Below are 15,056 nucleotides of genomic sequence, written 5' to 3' on the forward strand. Positions count from 1 at the left end.
ACAATAATTATGATTACAAACGCGCGCGGCCAATCAGTTATTATCCCTTAACGCCAACACAATGGGTTTTCACTTTGTATTGAGTAACTCGCATTGGTTGCTGATTAGAACATCGATTTTATCGATTTTAACCGAGCGAGATAGTGTAATGGTTATGCGTCCGGCTTCTCGAGCGGTAGTTCGTGGGTTCGATCCCCGGCCGGGTCATACCAAAGACTCGAAAATTGGTATCCGCAGCTATCCTGCTAGGCGCTCAGCAATCACGGCATGGAGGAGAAAAAAACGGGGGCGCAGACTAGATGACCTCATGGGCCGTATCGCAACTCCGTCGTCAAAGCATCTCGATGGTGCAGGCGAAAAAGGATACCATGTCTCTCTCTCTCTCTTTGACTGCATTGCTGCATTTCCCGATTTACGTTCGCCAAGCATAATTGGATTAATGTTATGGGCATTGGAACAAATTCCAACTGGCAGGCACACGCAATTAAACACTGTTCAACTTTGAGCTCCGAGAATATTTATCACAAAAATGCTTCACAAACGGAGCTTGCAGCCCTCATCAGTGCAAATAATGCACTTTAATTTGTAGAAGGTGAACGTATTTTTGGTCGTCAAATCGCGATAGGAAATGGTGTTTCTCAGAGTCCGCGATGAAATCTACGTTTCTAACGATGAGGTCGAATTTGTGCATCTAATAAGGATCGTTAGTTTGCTGAAATCAGCTTCAGTACACTCAGGGCCGTAACAGCACTTCGTCGGACCATCCTTCGGCGGTACTCTGTTCACCGCTATTTATCATATTCGTTAGGAGTTTGTTTAGTGAATCAGCTTTTGTCGCCTAAGCGCGGGAAATTTCTAGAATTCATGTTTGAATCGGTCAGTATGATCGGGAATTGTATTGTTATCAATTTTTATCTTGTCTCTACTCACGTAATCGGATTTGCCGGTAGAGCTGAGTGAGGTAATAATAATTAAACATCTTCGGGCGTATACCCGTTGGCAGGAACGAAACAGCACCTCGTCAGGCCCCCAAAAACGTGGGTCTTGGGCTCCCATAGGGTGATGAAACGACCCCTCCATCACGTTGTTCGCGTTTGTCACGAAATCATCTGTACTGTATTGTGAGCCAGCGCGAGGCGCGAAAATTTTCGATAATTTATGATAAAATCGGTCAATCAGATCGGCGATTGCATATATATTATGCTATCAATTTATTGTCCTCTCTACTCACGTAATTAGATTTACCGGTAGAGCTGAGTGAAGTGTCTTGAAAACGGGAGGGCCCGTAAATAATAATTAAACATCTTCGGGCGGGCGGACCCGTTGATATGACTTCGTTACATGATGTTATTTCGTGACTTCCAGTCTGCTATATCAAAAAATATAGAATCGCTCAAACGTAGGCTTCTAAACTAAGAGACGCACACGATTTCAAATTGGTATTTCTTCAGCACTGGCATAAAATTTTTCCCAGCGGGATGGTATTTGTCTTGTGAGGTTCAGATTGCAAAGACAGGAACATTCGGCGCCAGTCATCCCCTATATGTATTTTGTATATATAACGAAGTCTTCGGTCAGCATAAGGGCATAGACCTTTTCGGCCAAGGTTTTCTCGCTGCCGATCGTTCTGGCACACATCTTGGAGTCGCATGTTATATGGCCTAAAACTTGATTGTATGTCTTGGTGGGTCGTGGCGCGGTAATGGCCCAATACCCAGTAATAAATATAAACGACTACTTGAATTCGCGCGCAGCGCGAAAAAATTGCAGAAATTTTCAACAAATACTCTATGATTTATGCTAATTCACGAAATAATTTTGGGCCCCCTTCGAGTTCGCCCCCCCCCCAATTGGGGGGTTTGGGGTGCGGCAGTTACGGTGCTGAGTACACTGTGCGAACTACATAGTAGTGATCGATTTTATCGGACTGTACAGTCCATCCTCAAGATTACCGGACCACGACTGACCTATCGATCTCGCTTCCCATGACATGCCGCCCTATTTCTTGTCGCATTCTTCTTCTATACTATCTTCTTTACTTTCATTCAGTGTGCATGCCTCCTCTTTACATCGCCTAGGCCAAGGTGGGTGTCAGATTCCATAGACTACTCCTTGTCGCTTCGGCATCTTCCTGTCTTTTCATTGTATCGCATTTTTGTGGTGTATTGAACTGATAAAATTGCTAATAAACCAATGATGATGATACTATCGGCCGGCAAGGTTGCGCTGATAACGAAATTGCAGACATGTCGCAAACCTGAAATAATTACAATTACAGGGTGCGTAATACCTAAATACCCAGATTCGGCAATGGCAACGAGCACAATTTGTTCAGACGCGGACATAAGTTTTAATCAAAAGGATACAAAAACACAAACAATATTACACTCAGAGATTGTTACTGTTTGGCGAAAGTGTTTCTGCGAACGGTAGCAGGCCTACATGCGGACGCGCTAAATCAAACCACCGCTGCGCCACCCCGCCACCGGCCACCCTGTAACTCGGCGCCTATGTATGTTACGGTGATCAGGATTAACCATTTTTATGATTGTTTCTAGATCCCATATAAATCTAAGCCCGCAATTCTTGATTAGCACGATTGTTATGAATGCAACAATTGCTATGATTTTCGACAACGTTGCGTCAATTTCTAGTATTCAACCGATACAACGTTTTCATAACAAAGCCAGAGATATTTCGTTAGCTTCTACTTGTTTACCGATATGTTTCGGTTAATCGAATTGTTTCTCGGATATTTTTGCTTTTATCACCCAGCCTGCTTTTCCACCGGATAGGAATTTGAATACATATACCTACGACTTCTAACATTCCATGATGAACAAAGTCATATTGGTTGATAACATGAAGGCGACTATTTTACCAGGCGTACAACGTCCATTAGTAGACAAAGGATAGGTATCGCTGCTCTGTTCATCTAATGCATCATAGAGGGAGTACGGCCGTACGCCGAGGATTTCCTTTTACAAACAAGCATTTCTGACAGGGCCGTACCGGGACCATGTCTGGTCAGGGCCGTCAATATAGCTGGTCGTTATCAACGCAATTCATAGCATTAGGAAGTAATAACAGTAAAAGTTACAGGGCCCAGAAACAATTTACGATACAATATTATTTGCGGCGGTATGAATTTGAAAATAATAGAATACAAATGATGAAGCACATCATGCGTCGGTACGGATTGTCGGTGAGTCGTTACGTCAAAAACGTACGTTATCGGGTGCCACAAAGTTTTAGAAAACTATCCCTTTGCATTTGCTCCCTTGCATGTAGTCAGCGACTCCATCGGTACAACATGTCCTCCTTCCTATGCGCAGTTGCGCACTAATGCATAGAGCAGGAAGCGAATTTGCAATTGTGCAATTTAAACGGTTTATTTGTATAGCATAGATATAGGAAACTACAGGAATAGATATTCTTTCGCGTCCATTCTAGTGCACACGGGGATTGCCGTTCGAGAAGGTTATGTTTTGTTCTTAGAATAAACGTTCGTGCAAAAGATACTACCAAAGTCCTGCATTGCGGAGATAATGACGTTCATAAAAGAGAATCGGGGTATCGTTACCAGTATCACAGCCGTCGTTTTCATTCTACAATTTTCTCCCTCTGCAACTCAAGAGAAAGGTGAGCTGTTACTGCATCTTCCAGTAGGACACGAGTGCAGCAGGACTAGGTCTCTGGTCCATCGGAAATCAGAATATATAGTCTTTGGTTTCCCCCGCGTGTGGGGCTGCCACGGCACATCAGTGCGCAAAAATCCGCATCATGAATGAATGTCCTGCCACAACGAAGCAGGTTTGATCGAAATGGATTCCAATTTCAAGTCGCACGGCCGAAAAAGCGGAACAATCTCGCCATATCTGCTTTGGGATAAAATCAGGGGATAGGCTTACTATATGAATTCGTTAATGTCAATCACAAAATGAAAAATAGTAGCAAATATATAAAATTTGAAGAAACAATGTCAGTGCTAATTAGAGTAACAGACTGACACAGTTAATATGACGATAAAAGGCAAAGTAAATCCAAGTACGGATCTCAGCTTTTACGTACCCACTTACTGTGACCGGCCGTGAGATATTCAAAAAACGGTTTTCGCATGGCCGGCCACAGCGAATTTCATGACCGGCCATACAGATTCACCATGGCCGGCTACCACATCGTGGCCAGTGCGTTATTTTCTCACGTCGGATCGAGATTCGGTCTTTCTATTCATTTGGACTACTCGAGTAGATATTCTTAGTCAGAGGCTGGGTTTTAAATTACAACTAGGGCCATTTTTATATGACCTTAAAAAATCAATTATATGACTTTATTTTTGGGAAAATATGACTTTATATGACTTTATGCGAAAATCGTGCATTTTTACATGTAACCCACACCACTCATGGAACTGACGAGTAAAATATGAACAACATAACAGTATTACATATCCACTTTTATTTTAAACCACTTTTGTAGTACAATTTCATGTAGTGTGGAATGTTGGAGTCTTTAAAGTTACGATTTGGGCGTAAAAAAATGACTTAAGGAAAATGAGCGCTCCACAGACGCTGATGTTGGTTGACACTTCTGCAATTTTGCATACAGCACTGGTGAAATGTCTTGTCTTTGTAGCTCCATAATTTGTTTCACATCGTTTTTGGCCAATCGCTTCTTAATGTAATTTTTGAGCTCAAGCAGATCTTTTCCGAAATCGAGGGCATTTAGATCAGCATGAGCCTCTTTGATAGTGTACGCACAACTTTCCATTTTCAGTATCAAGTTGTGTGACCTCATAGGTCTGCGACTGTAATGTTATGTGGGCTAACCTTACAGTTTGCCTTCGTTCAATCAGAAATTGCCTTACTTTCTTAGTGCGTAATTGCTTCAATTGGCACTTTTTATTTAAAGTATACAACAATATGACTTTATAACTCAAATATGACCTAACCAGGAAAATATGACTTTATATGACTTTATAACTTTCTTAATATACCCCATATGGATGCGGTTTTTGCGTTAAAATTGATTTCACGACTTACTGATGCATAGAAAAAAATATGACTTTAATGACTTTAAATGGCCCTAATTACAACTGTTACAACCGGATCCGGCCCACGATGAGATTTTGAGAGCCCGTGAACAAATCCTGGTCTTACATAATAATGTGGTCCGCGGTCCGGGTCTAAATATATTTGCGAGCAAAAGTTTTGGACCATGAAGACCATAAAGAGTCGTTCCAATCTAATTTATGTTCACGTGCAGTCTTTACGAAGGGTTTGTACGTCCAATATTCAGCGAGAGCTCAAAGTGAACACTTTGCGAGATTAGTATACGTAAATAAAAAAATTCTCCAGATCCAGACAAAGGAACTGAAACTAATTAGAACTAAAACTATAATGATACTGCGAATTAAGAGAAATACAAACACTACTTCTGAAAAGCGTAAAATGTGTTGCATGTGTCTTGTCCAGATAGCTTCAACAGTGGTCTGCTAAAACAGGTCTCACGCTCAAAAAGTCAGAGACCACTTTTCGAGACTAGGACACGCCATGCTGGGCTGCTAGATTACTATATGGTAGGTAAATGCTACATTGTGAAACTACTAGTTTCAAACGTTATAATAGGCCATATTTACTGTCATGAACTATTTCATATGCGACAATGCGGTGTGAGTAAAGGGAGTCACGCTACTGCTACCTAAATTATAGCCTATTCATCAATACTTTCGTGAAAACATACTTGTCATTCCATATCTACTTTGCGCGAAGCGCGATGAAAAATCTGAGATTTACTTAACTTTTATGAAAATTAAATGTTGGTAATGAAAACAGCCCCGAAATTCCCCAGTCTCTCTTTCGAATTGAAGGATTATACTACTTCTACTTGACAAACTGAAAATACCGAAAAGTAAGTACGTAAGTAGATCATAAAAGATTACGAAGTAGAAGTAGAAGTAGTGAAATGAGATTTACTTGAGTAAGTACCACAAATAGTAAAAAACTACTTGAGTAGCCTACTTCGAAAAAGTAGAAGTATTTCGTTACTGACCACCTCTGAGTATATACGTAATATCGGCACCATAGTCAATATGTAACAGGCACATAAATGTTGTTTCGATTATATGGCTGATGATGAAAAATGTGCCAATCCCTGTATCATACAACTCGGTTTGGTGTCACATTAAGGTTCGTCTAACACTAGATTTGTCTGCAAATCCCCAAAGCTCATCGTAAAGCAGGGAAAGTTGCCGTTGCTTCATATATATAGGAATCGCTTACACCTTACACGTACCAGATGAAACAAAAGAAAAATTTACTTTCGTGAGACAAACACGATTCCGAATTAGCATTTCGACATGGGGCTCATTATTTTCTTCAGCGTATTTCATTTTCATCATTATCATCATCATCATCATCATCATCATCATCATCATCATCATCATCATCATCATCATCATCATCATCATCACTGGTTTATTAGCTATTTTTATCAGTTCATACCCCACCAAAATGCGATACGATGAAAAGATAGGAAGGTGACGAAGCGACTTGGAGTAGTCTATGGAATCAGACACCCACCTTGGCCTAGGCGATGTAACGCGGAGGCATGCACACTGAATGAAAAGTAAAAGAAGATTTGACTTGAATGTGGACATGCTCCATTGCTCGTCCACTGTCGGGTGGCCGCCGGGATACTGTTCCACACGTCATATTTGATAGAGCGATGATCTTTTCGGTCGATCATATAATATTTGCACGACGTGGACCCGACGTGCACTTTTGATTCCGAGGTATAGAAGTCATCGAAATATTCGGGGCAATAACCGCAGTGGAACTGATACATAAACTTGGCGATTTTTAGTTTCCGCATATCTTCTATGTTTAGGACACCGAATCTCTTCAGTAGTGACTTGTTGGATGGACAACCAGGCCCCTTTGGGGCCCTAGCTATGATACAGAGTACGTTATGTTGTAGTTTTTGCAGTGGATCTGGTGCAGTTCTACTGGCGCCCCCCCCCCCAACAGAGGATGCCCCATTGTAACTTTGATTGGATTGAGGATTTAAAGAGCATCAGAAGAACTCAGGCTGGCATGAAGCGGCCAAGGCTGATTATCAGGCCGCACTTCGGTGATAATTTATTATGTAGGGACTGAATATGACTCTTCCAGGACATGTCCGAGTCCAGTAAAACCAGAGGCGGTCAGAACGAAGTACCTCTACTTTTTCGAAGTACGAAAGTAGTTTTCCTCTACTTCTGGTACTTACTCAAGTAGATCTGAATTTCACTACTTCTACTTCTACTTCATAATATTTTGTGGTTTACTTACTTACTTTTCTCTATTTTCAGTTTGTCAAGTAGAAGTAGTTTAATCCTCCAATCAGGAAGAAAGCCTGAGAAATTTCGGGGCTGTTTTCACGGAGTAGCGACATTTAATTTTCATAAAAGTTGAGAGTTAAGCCCAGAATTTTCGTCGCGCTTCGCGCGTAGTGAATGCGGAGTATCCAGTGTGATATCACGAAAGTATCGGTGAATAATGAATATAATTTAGGTAGAGGGTTGGCGTGGTTCCGTTCACACCGCATTGTCGCCCTTCGCCACAGTATATATGGCTTATCATAACGTTTGAAACTGATGTTTCGCAATCTAGCATTTACTTCCAATATCGTTATCTAGTATGTCCATGGCGTGTCCTAATCTGATAAAGTGGACTCGGACTTTTTTAGTTTTAGAGCTGTTTTAGCATACCAGCCTTCGAAACTTTCCAGACTAAAGACATTAAATACATGTTCCGTTTTTAGATTTAGATTTCACTTTCAATTCCCAGTACCATATATTTTGATTTCTAATTAATATCAGTTCTTTTGTCAGGATAACGTACAACTTGAAGTAAAAAACAACTGTGGTAATGCCTTCAATTTCCAGAAATAAAGCTACACAATATATCATTTTTACGGTCCAACATATTTTTTATTAACGTTTACTAATCGAAGAAAGGGTTTACACCGCATCCAACACAACATCTCCGTATTGCTCTTCGACTAAACTACAGGCCTTATAACACGGGGGAGTGCGCAATACCATGATATTTTCTAAAACGCGCTGTTTGAGTAAACAGAGGATTAGTATCGCATTTCCATATCAATACTATCATTTTCATCCCATGATATGGACGACTGCTTATGCTATCGAAAATTGGATACCTGCTGGTATGCATCAATATGAATCAAGTTCGTCACCTTTCGGATAGCTCAATTGGCACCTTTTTATAATCCATGTGAATGAATTAGGATCTTTTTCACAACTACTTGCTTGAGTACTTACTTAAGTCAGTCAATTCTACTTCTACTTCAAGTAGTTTTAGGTTGCTCATGGAAGAAGTACTTCTACTCGTACTTGAGTAGATTTTTTTCGTCGCTACTTCTACTTCTACTTGAGTAGCTTTCTTGACTACTTTGACCACCTCTGAGTAAAACTTCGAGATAGTTGGCATTTTTTGTGTTGGAAACGTGTGTTGAACTGCGGACATGTCCAACGTTTTGGCCAACATTCGGCGCTTATTTCATTTCAAGGTCTCATCGCGGCCAATCATTCCGGCAGCGCACGAAGTCGCATGTTGCCCGCAACGACATGTCTATGTCGTGCCTCCTAGCATGAAAATGACCAGCGCTGAAATGACGGTTCATATGATAGTCGTGCTCTCACAGGCCGCACAGCAGAGTTGGATCAATTGTAATTTGTAATTATATTTGAATGTATTTAATTACATTTTTCAATGTAATTGTAATGTAATTGTAATTGAAGCATTTTTATTTTGTGTAATTGTAATTGTAATTTGACAAAAATTATGCTCAATTACAATTTCAATTACATTAAATTACTATTGAGACCTGACAAGCACAACACAAAACAATTGACTTATAATGCATTCTCTTTAAATGTCGACAAGGAATTTGGTGGATCCATTCGCGGAAGCCCTTGACTGCGCCCATGCGGGCGAAGTTTTTTTTATTTTTACCGCTATGCTGGCCTCGGCTGCCATTGTATACAATTTTTAGATTACTGACCAACAGATGGATTCGCAACACGTGACTCACGATTGAATACGCCGAGAAGCGAACTGCTGAGCCGGCTAAAAGCAGCAGAATTGATATTCCCATAGCTGGCGATCCAAGCGTCGAAATTTGATATGTATGGTCCTAATCGAAAGCTAGTGTCGCACGGATTCCGCAATAAAAGTATATTTCCAGGCAATGGTACCATCCCAAAATAGTCGTGAAAGTCTGGGAATAGGCATTGTTCTGAACAATCGCTGGGCGTAATTGGTAATTGTTGTGGTCATGCTGCTGCAGCGCTCTCACTTTTCAGAACAGTCGGCCTTAAACGGCTATTTTGGAGCAGTTACATTGCCCTGGCGAGATTTTATTTTGTATTTTCGGAATTAGTACATCAATAGCTTACGATAAAGACCAGATCCCTCACATTTAGACGCATGGATCGCCAGCTCTAGGACTACAAAGTTTGCTGCTTTTAGCCGGCTCTGCAGTATGTTTCTCGGTGCATTCATCCGTGACTCACATCTTGCGCATCTATCTATAGATAACTAACCTACGGATAGATGGGCAACACGTGATTCACGGTCGAGAGCCCAGATGCCGTCAGATTTGTTGTCGCTTCATAGCATGAAGCGGCAGGTTATTGGCCAGATTGATGTCTGGTGCAGATAGGATATAGGGTTATTTAGTGATACAGTACACAGGCACTGGCGCGGCTATCATTGCATTAATATCAGGAGGATATTTCATGAGCAAAATAAGTCATGATATTCACTCCATTATTAATTGGTTTCAATATTGACTTCGGCTGAGATTTCCTTGAACTATTTTGGTTTGTATAATCATTAGAGCGGCCATTTTTTGACATGTCAAAATTTGTCAAAATCGTAGTGGTAAAAAGTTGCCTATTTCTGAGCCAAAAACGTTTTTCGATGCTAAACTACTTCGTTAGGACAGCTATAGTTCCTAGAAATGAAGATAAGAAGTTGGCTACAATTTTAACATTATGTGGTCAAAAAAACGCCCTAATAATCAGAGATAGGTTTTAGTATGTATTGCTAAATAAAGAGAATATGTTTTCATAATCCAGGCATAATTAATATGGAATAATTATATTTCGAATTACTGACTGAGGATATCATGTGTGTGTAGGGCTTGGCACAATGATTCTCGAATCTGAACATAATATGATTGCGGTGGAGGATGCATCAACGAGTCACAACTGGAGCTATTTCACTTCGAAGTCAGCTGTCATAAAATAATCCAGTTTTTGGGCAACATAGTCTTCTTGCTTTGCATGTTGATACTGCCTAGCCATGCAAAGATTCCTCCTATGTAAAAAAGAGGTAAACCAACACTATGGCTGAAACCTTGACGTTGGTGTGTTGGCTTTTGTCCAATATCAGCTGGCAGTCCACTTCGCAATGGTGACATATCAAACTGACACATATATCCTCAGTATTTATTATTTTCAATATTTAATATTATCTTATATATATTATTCAATCGACTTTCGCTTGGGTATTGGGGATGCATCGTAGGGCTTTGCCGATCTTTTCATTGCCTTTGATTGCGTGACATGATTGATGTCGTACGCTAGCTGTGGAATATCCGGATTTGTCCGTCTTCTCCCCATTTGTCTCTGCAATCACAATCCAGTCAATAATCTAACGCCTTATTACGTTTAAGTACCAGTGTTGGGATGACTCGAGTCATTGACTCGAGTCACTTTTTCGTATGACTTGACTTGAGTCACTTTGCAAAAATGTCGCTTCAAAAATGCGGATTGACTCGTGACTCGGACCAAAATTTACGAGTCAATTTCAAGTCCTCGAGTTAACGGTATCAATCAAATCAGTGTATTTTGTGCATATGTTCGTATTGTTCGCGGTACGCCAGTGTCACTTGTGAGAGTAACCAGGCATTCACTGAAAATACGTTTGAACGATCCTCCATTATTGCATCACAAATATATTGACCACAGACGAAATGATCACAGCTTACGTTGTCGTAGTAGTATAGTAGTAGTAGATGAAGAATAAGAATACAATAGCAATTAACATATCTATGTTTCTTGGACGGCTCAGTGCTAACATTGCGCAGTGATCACTTTTACCAACCCTCTTGAATGATTCAAATTCATATCAATTTGTTACAACTTCTCGAGGCTTCATATTCGATCCTATTGTCTGATATTATAACAGACTGTAGCATGGCTATACAGTTAGTCGCGTATTTTATTCGCGGTTCTACGTGTGCGTGATAGACGCCTTCTTGCGTGCATATTAAGCTTTATATTAGTTATTTGATGCAAGATAAATGGCAAATTATTCTGTCTTTCACACAGCTAGCAAAATGTAATGACTTAGAACCGTCACTGATACTTCGAAAATTCAATTTGACTTGAATTGTGACTTGATTCGTGACTCGACTTGACTTGACTTGACTCGAGTCACAGCCAAACAACGAGTCACTTGACTTGACTCGAGTCACTTTTGAAAATCGATTGACTTGACTTGACTCGAGTCAAAATGTGCAATGACTCATGACTCGAAGGTAGTGACTTGATCCCAACACTGTTAAGTACCTTACTAAATTTCCAAAAAATGCCTCTAGCACATCTTGCGTGAACGTTCCAAGGGCCAACTTGGGCATTTCTTCGATGAGACGATCGCATAGACCCACCATATTCCGTGACGTGAAAATTAGGCCTAGGTTATTGCTGGGACAAAGAAGATTCCATTAGATGGACTCTTTACTGATCCAAATCCGTAGGCTCCTGAAAGGCCAATTTTTCTATGCTCCGATCCTCAGCATCTCCTCAAGGTAGCTTTACCTGATAATTTTAGATCATATTATATTGTAGTACGGTGAGCACTACCAGAGGTGGTCAAAGTAGTCAAGAAAGCTACTCACGTAGAAGTAGAAGTAGCGATGAAAAAAATCTACTCAAGTATGAGTAGAAGTACTTCTTCCATAAGCAACCTAAAACTACTTGGAGTAGAAGTAGAATTGACTGACTTTAAAGCTACTCAAGTAAGTAGTTTTGAAAACTATCGTAATTCGTTCGCATGGACTGTCAAAAGCTATGAGGAAGGAGTAAAGAGCTTGATTCATATTGATGCATCCCAGGCGGGGCCAATTTTTGACAGAATAGGCAGTCGTCCATATCATGGGATGTAAATGATAGTATTGATATGGAATGTGCTACTAATTCTTTGTTTACTTGAAAACCCCGTTTTAGAGAATATCATGGCATGGTGCCCTCCCCCATATTATAAGGCGCCTAGTTTAGTCAATGAGCATTGGTGACAAGTTGTGTCGGATACGGCTTCAACACTTGGCGCGATTAGTAAACGTTAATTCAAAATATGGCAGTTCGTGTGTTTTCAAAATGTTTACACAATAACTGAAACAATGACAATAATGCCCGTAATTTGAAGAAAAATACAAAAAAAGCGGTAATATATAATGTGTCGTTTGTCCAGAAAGTTTCAACGGTGGTCTGCTAGAACAGGTCTAAGTCTAACGTTAAATAAAGTAAAGGTTCACTTTTCCGGATTTGGACATGCCATGTTACTGCTAGATTGCGAAACGATAGTATCAAATGTTATGGTGGGGGGGGGGGTATACTTACTGTGATGCTGTGTGAACGTAACCCGCTATCTTAAATTATATTCAGTGATACTTTTCGTTAAAACATATTTGTCACGCCGTATCTACTGCGCGCGAGGCGCAACGAAAATTTTGGGTATTACTTGACTTATGAAAATGAAATGTTAGTAGGCCTACCATGTGAAAACAGTCCCGAAATTCCATACCCGATATATTCTTATATCCTAACAGCCACACGGAACTCTCTATTCATCGAAAGCAGAGGGATCTCGATACATGAACATGAATGGGAGAGGGCAAGATATATTATGGACGGATATCCAAAAACTGTTTGTCGTGGAGTCGCACAGCCTGTCACTTTACCAGTCCGGATTTACATTGGCCCATGTTAATTTAAATCCACGATCTAAAGTAGGCAAAAAATATGTTTGACACCTCTGGTCTAGATCAGTGCTTTTCAACCGGTTGGCTGCGGCCCACTTGGGCCGCGAAGACATTTTAAGAAACGATGATAGATCCCAATTTGTACATCTGTTCTCTACCACGAAGACCAAGTCGAAAAATGTCAAAATTTTCAACGTTTTCTTCCAATTTTGGATGATGATTCTGGAACATGTAATTGACGGACCTGCGGGGCTCGTGCACTTTCGGACTAAACTCACTACAGCCTTACGGAGAAAATGTGTTTTTGGTCCCAAAGTGCATGAGTCCCACAGCTATTCGCTCTATTGTCTGTAGTGGTTTGAACGTTTGTCGCGAAAGGGTGTGTGGTGGGCCACGCAATGAAATTTGGATGGAAAGTGGGACGCGAACTGAAATAGGTTGAGAAGCACTGGTATAGATGATGCGCTTGCAATCATTCACTGGGCTGAAATGTGACCGTTTTTCATGCCAGATGAATGTCAGTTTGGCTACGGGTGTATTGAGTCACAAAGTTGGAAATTGTTTGAAAGGGATGGGAGCAACCGGTACATCTGATTTTGTTCTGATGATGGAAACGTATGAGTAACGAATTTTCACTTATATAACAAGGGGCTTGATTTTATGACCTAAAACAGATGGTTCAATAATCAATGTCGTCACATGCCGCATTAGTTATCCGATATGCAGCCTGGACGATGAAAGAATTGCATGGCTGAGTGAATTTGCGGATCGATTATTGAGTTGGAAGGTCAGTTCCTCATAGTTATTATTCGAGGTATTTTCGGGTCATCATGTAATTTAGAAATATGCTTCAAGTCGTGGTGAGCCGAAACGAATGATGGCAAAACCCACAATGGAAGGCCTAATTTTCACGTCACGGAATATGGTGGGTCTATGCGATCGTCTCATCGAAGAAATGCCCAAGTTGGCCCTTGGAACGTTCACGCAAGATGTGCTAGAGGCATTTTTCAGTCGAGCTCAGCTGCGCGCGCCTCTTCAGATGCACTGTCTAAGAATTATCAAGGTGAAATACACTAAGAAAAAGTTGATCAAGCCCCTGCATTAATTCGATTTTTAGTACGCATTGTATCAATATTTTTAAAAAGTTTATTTAGACTCTCGCGGGCCGCACAGAACGGTGTTGCGGGCAGCATGCGGCCCGCGGGCCGTAGTTTGCCCACCCCTGCGTTAGATTATTGACTGGGATTGTGATTGCAGAGACAAATGGGGAGAAGACGGACAAATCCGGATATTTCACAGCTAGCGTACGACATCCATCATGTCACCCAATCAAAGGCAAAGAAAAGATCGGCAAAGCCCTACGATGCATCCCCAATACCCAAGCGAAAGTCGATTGAATAATATACATAATATAATATTAAATATTGAAAATAATAAATACTGAGGATATATGTGTCAGTCTGATATGTCACCATTGCGAAGTGGACTGCCAGCTGATATTGGACAAAAGCCAACACACCAACGTCAAGGTTTCAGCCATAGTGTTGGTTTACCTCTTTTTTACATAGGAGGAATCTTTGCATGGCTAGGCAGTATCAACATGCAAAGCAAGAAGACTATGTTGCCCAAAAACTGGATTATTTTATGACAGCTGACTTTGAAGTGAAATAGCTCCAGTTGTGACTCGTTGATGCATCCTCCACCGCAATCATATTATGTTCAGATTCGAGAATCATTGTGCCAAGCCCTACACACACATGATATCCTCAGTCAGTAATTCGAAATATAATTATTCCATATCAATTATGACTGGATTATGAAAACATATTCTCTTTATTTAGCAATACATACTAAAACCTATCTCTGATTATTAGGGCGTTTTTTTGACCACATAATGTTAAAATTGTAGCCAACTTCTTAGATCTTCATTTCTGGTAGGAACTATAGCTGTCCTAACGAAGTAGTTTAGCATCAAAAAACGTTTCTGGCTCAGAAATAGG

General features: G+C 40.6%; 1 protein-coding gene and 1 long non-coding RNA gene across 6 annotated transcripts in view; both read left to right on the forward strand.

The window, feature by feature from the left end:
* The first annotated feature begins 3,441 nt into the window (after positions 1-3,441).
* The window catches only part of LOC145444078 (receptor-type tyrosine-protein phosphatase S-like), a 59,744-nt gene continuing 48,129 nt past the window's right edge, over positions 3,442-15,056 (forward strand). For both annotated transcript variants that reach the window (XM_080321993.1, XM_080321994.1), the window contains exon 1: positions 3,442-3,642. In XM_080321993.1, coding sequence (XP_080178119.1) covers positions 3,549-3,642 — 94 coding nt within the window. In that variant the 5' untranslated portion in view covers positions 3,442-3,548. The remainder of the gene's footprint in view (positions 3,643-15,056) is intronic.
* Positions 12,827-14,507, forward strand: LOC145444102 (uncharacterized). 4 transcript variants are annotated; one of them, XR_013916608.1, is made up of 3 exons: positions 12,827-13,083; positions 13,568-14,119; positions 14,314-14,507. It is a non-coding gene; the product is annotated as an uncharacterized LOC145444102 (long non-coding RNA). The 4 variants fall into 4 exon arrangements; XR_013916609.1 differs by lacking the exon at positions 12,827-13,083 and adding an exon at positions 13,209-13,507; XR_013916607.1 differs by lacking the exon at positions 12,827-13,083 and having other exon boundaries at positions 13,224-13,843; positions 13,898-14,119.

This window comes from Botryllus schlosseri, chromosome 8 (genome assembly GCF_051294905.1).
Source record: "Botryllus schlosseri isolate E-star chromosome 8, Bs_hap1, whole genome shotgun sequence".
In the NCBI taxonomy this organism is placed as follows: Eukaryota; Metazoa; Chordata; class Ascidiacea; order Stolidobranchia; family Styelidae; genus Botryllus; species Botryllus schlosseri.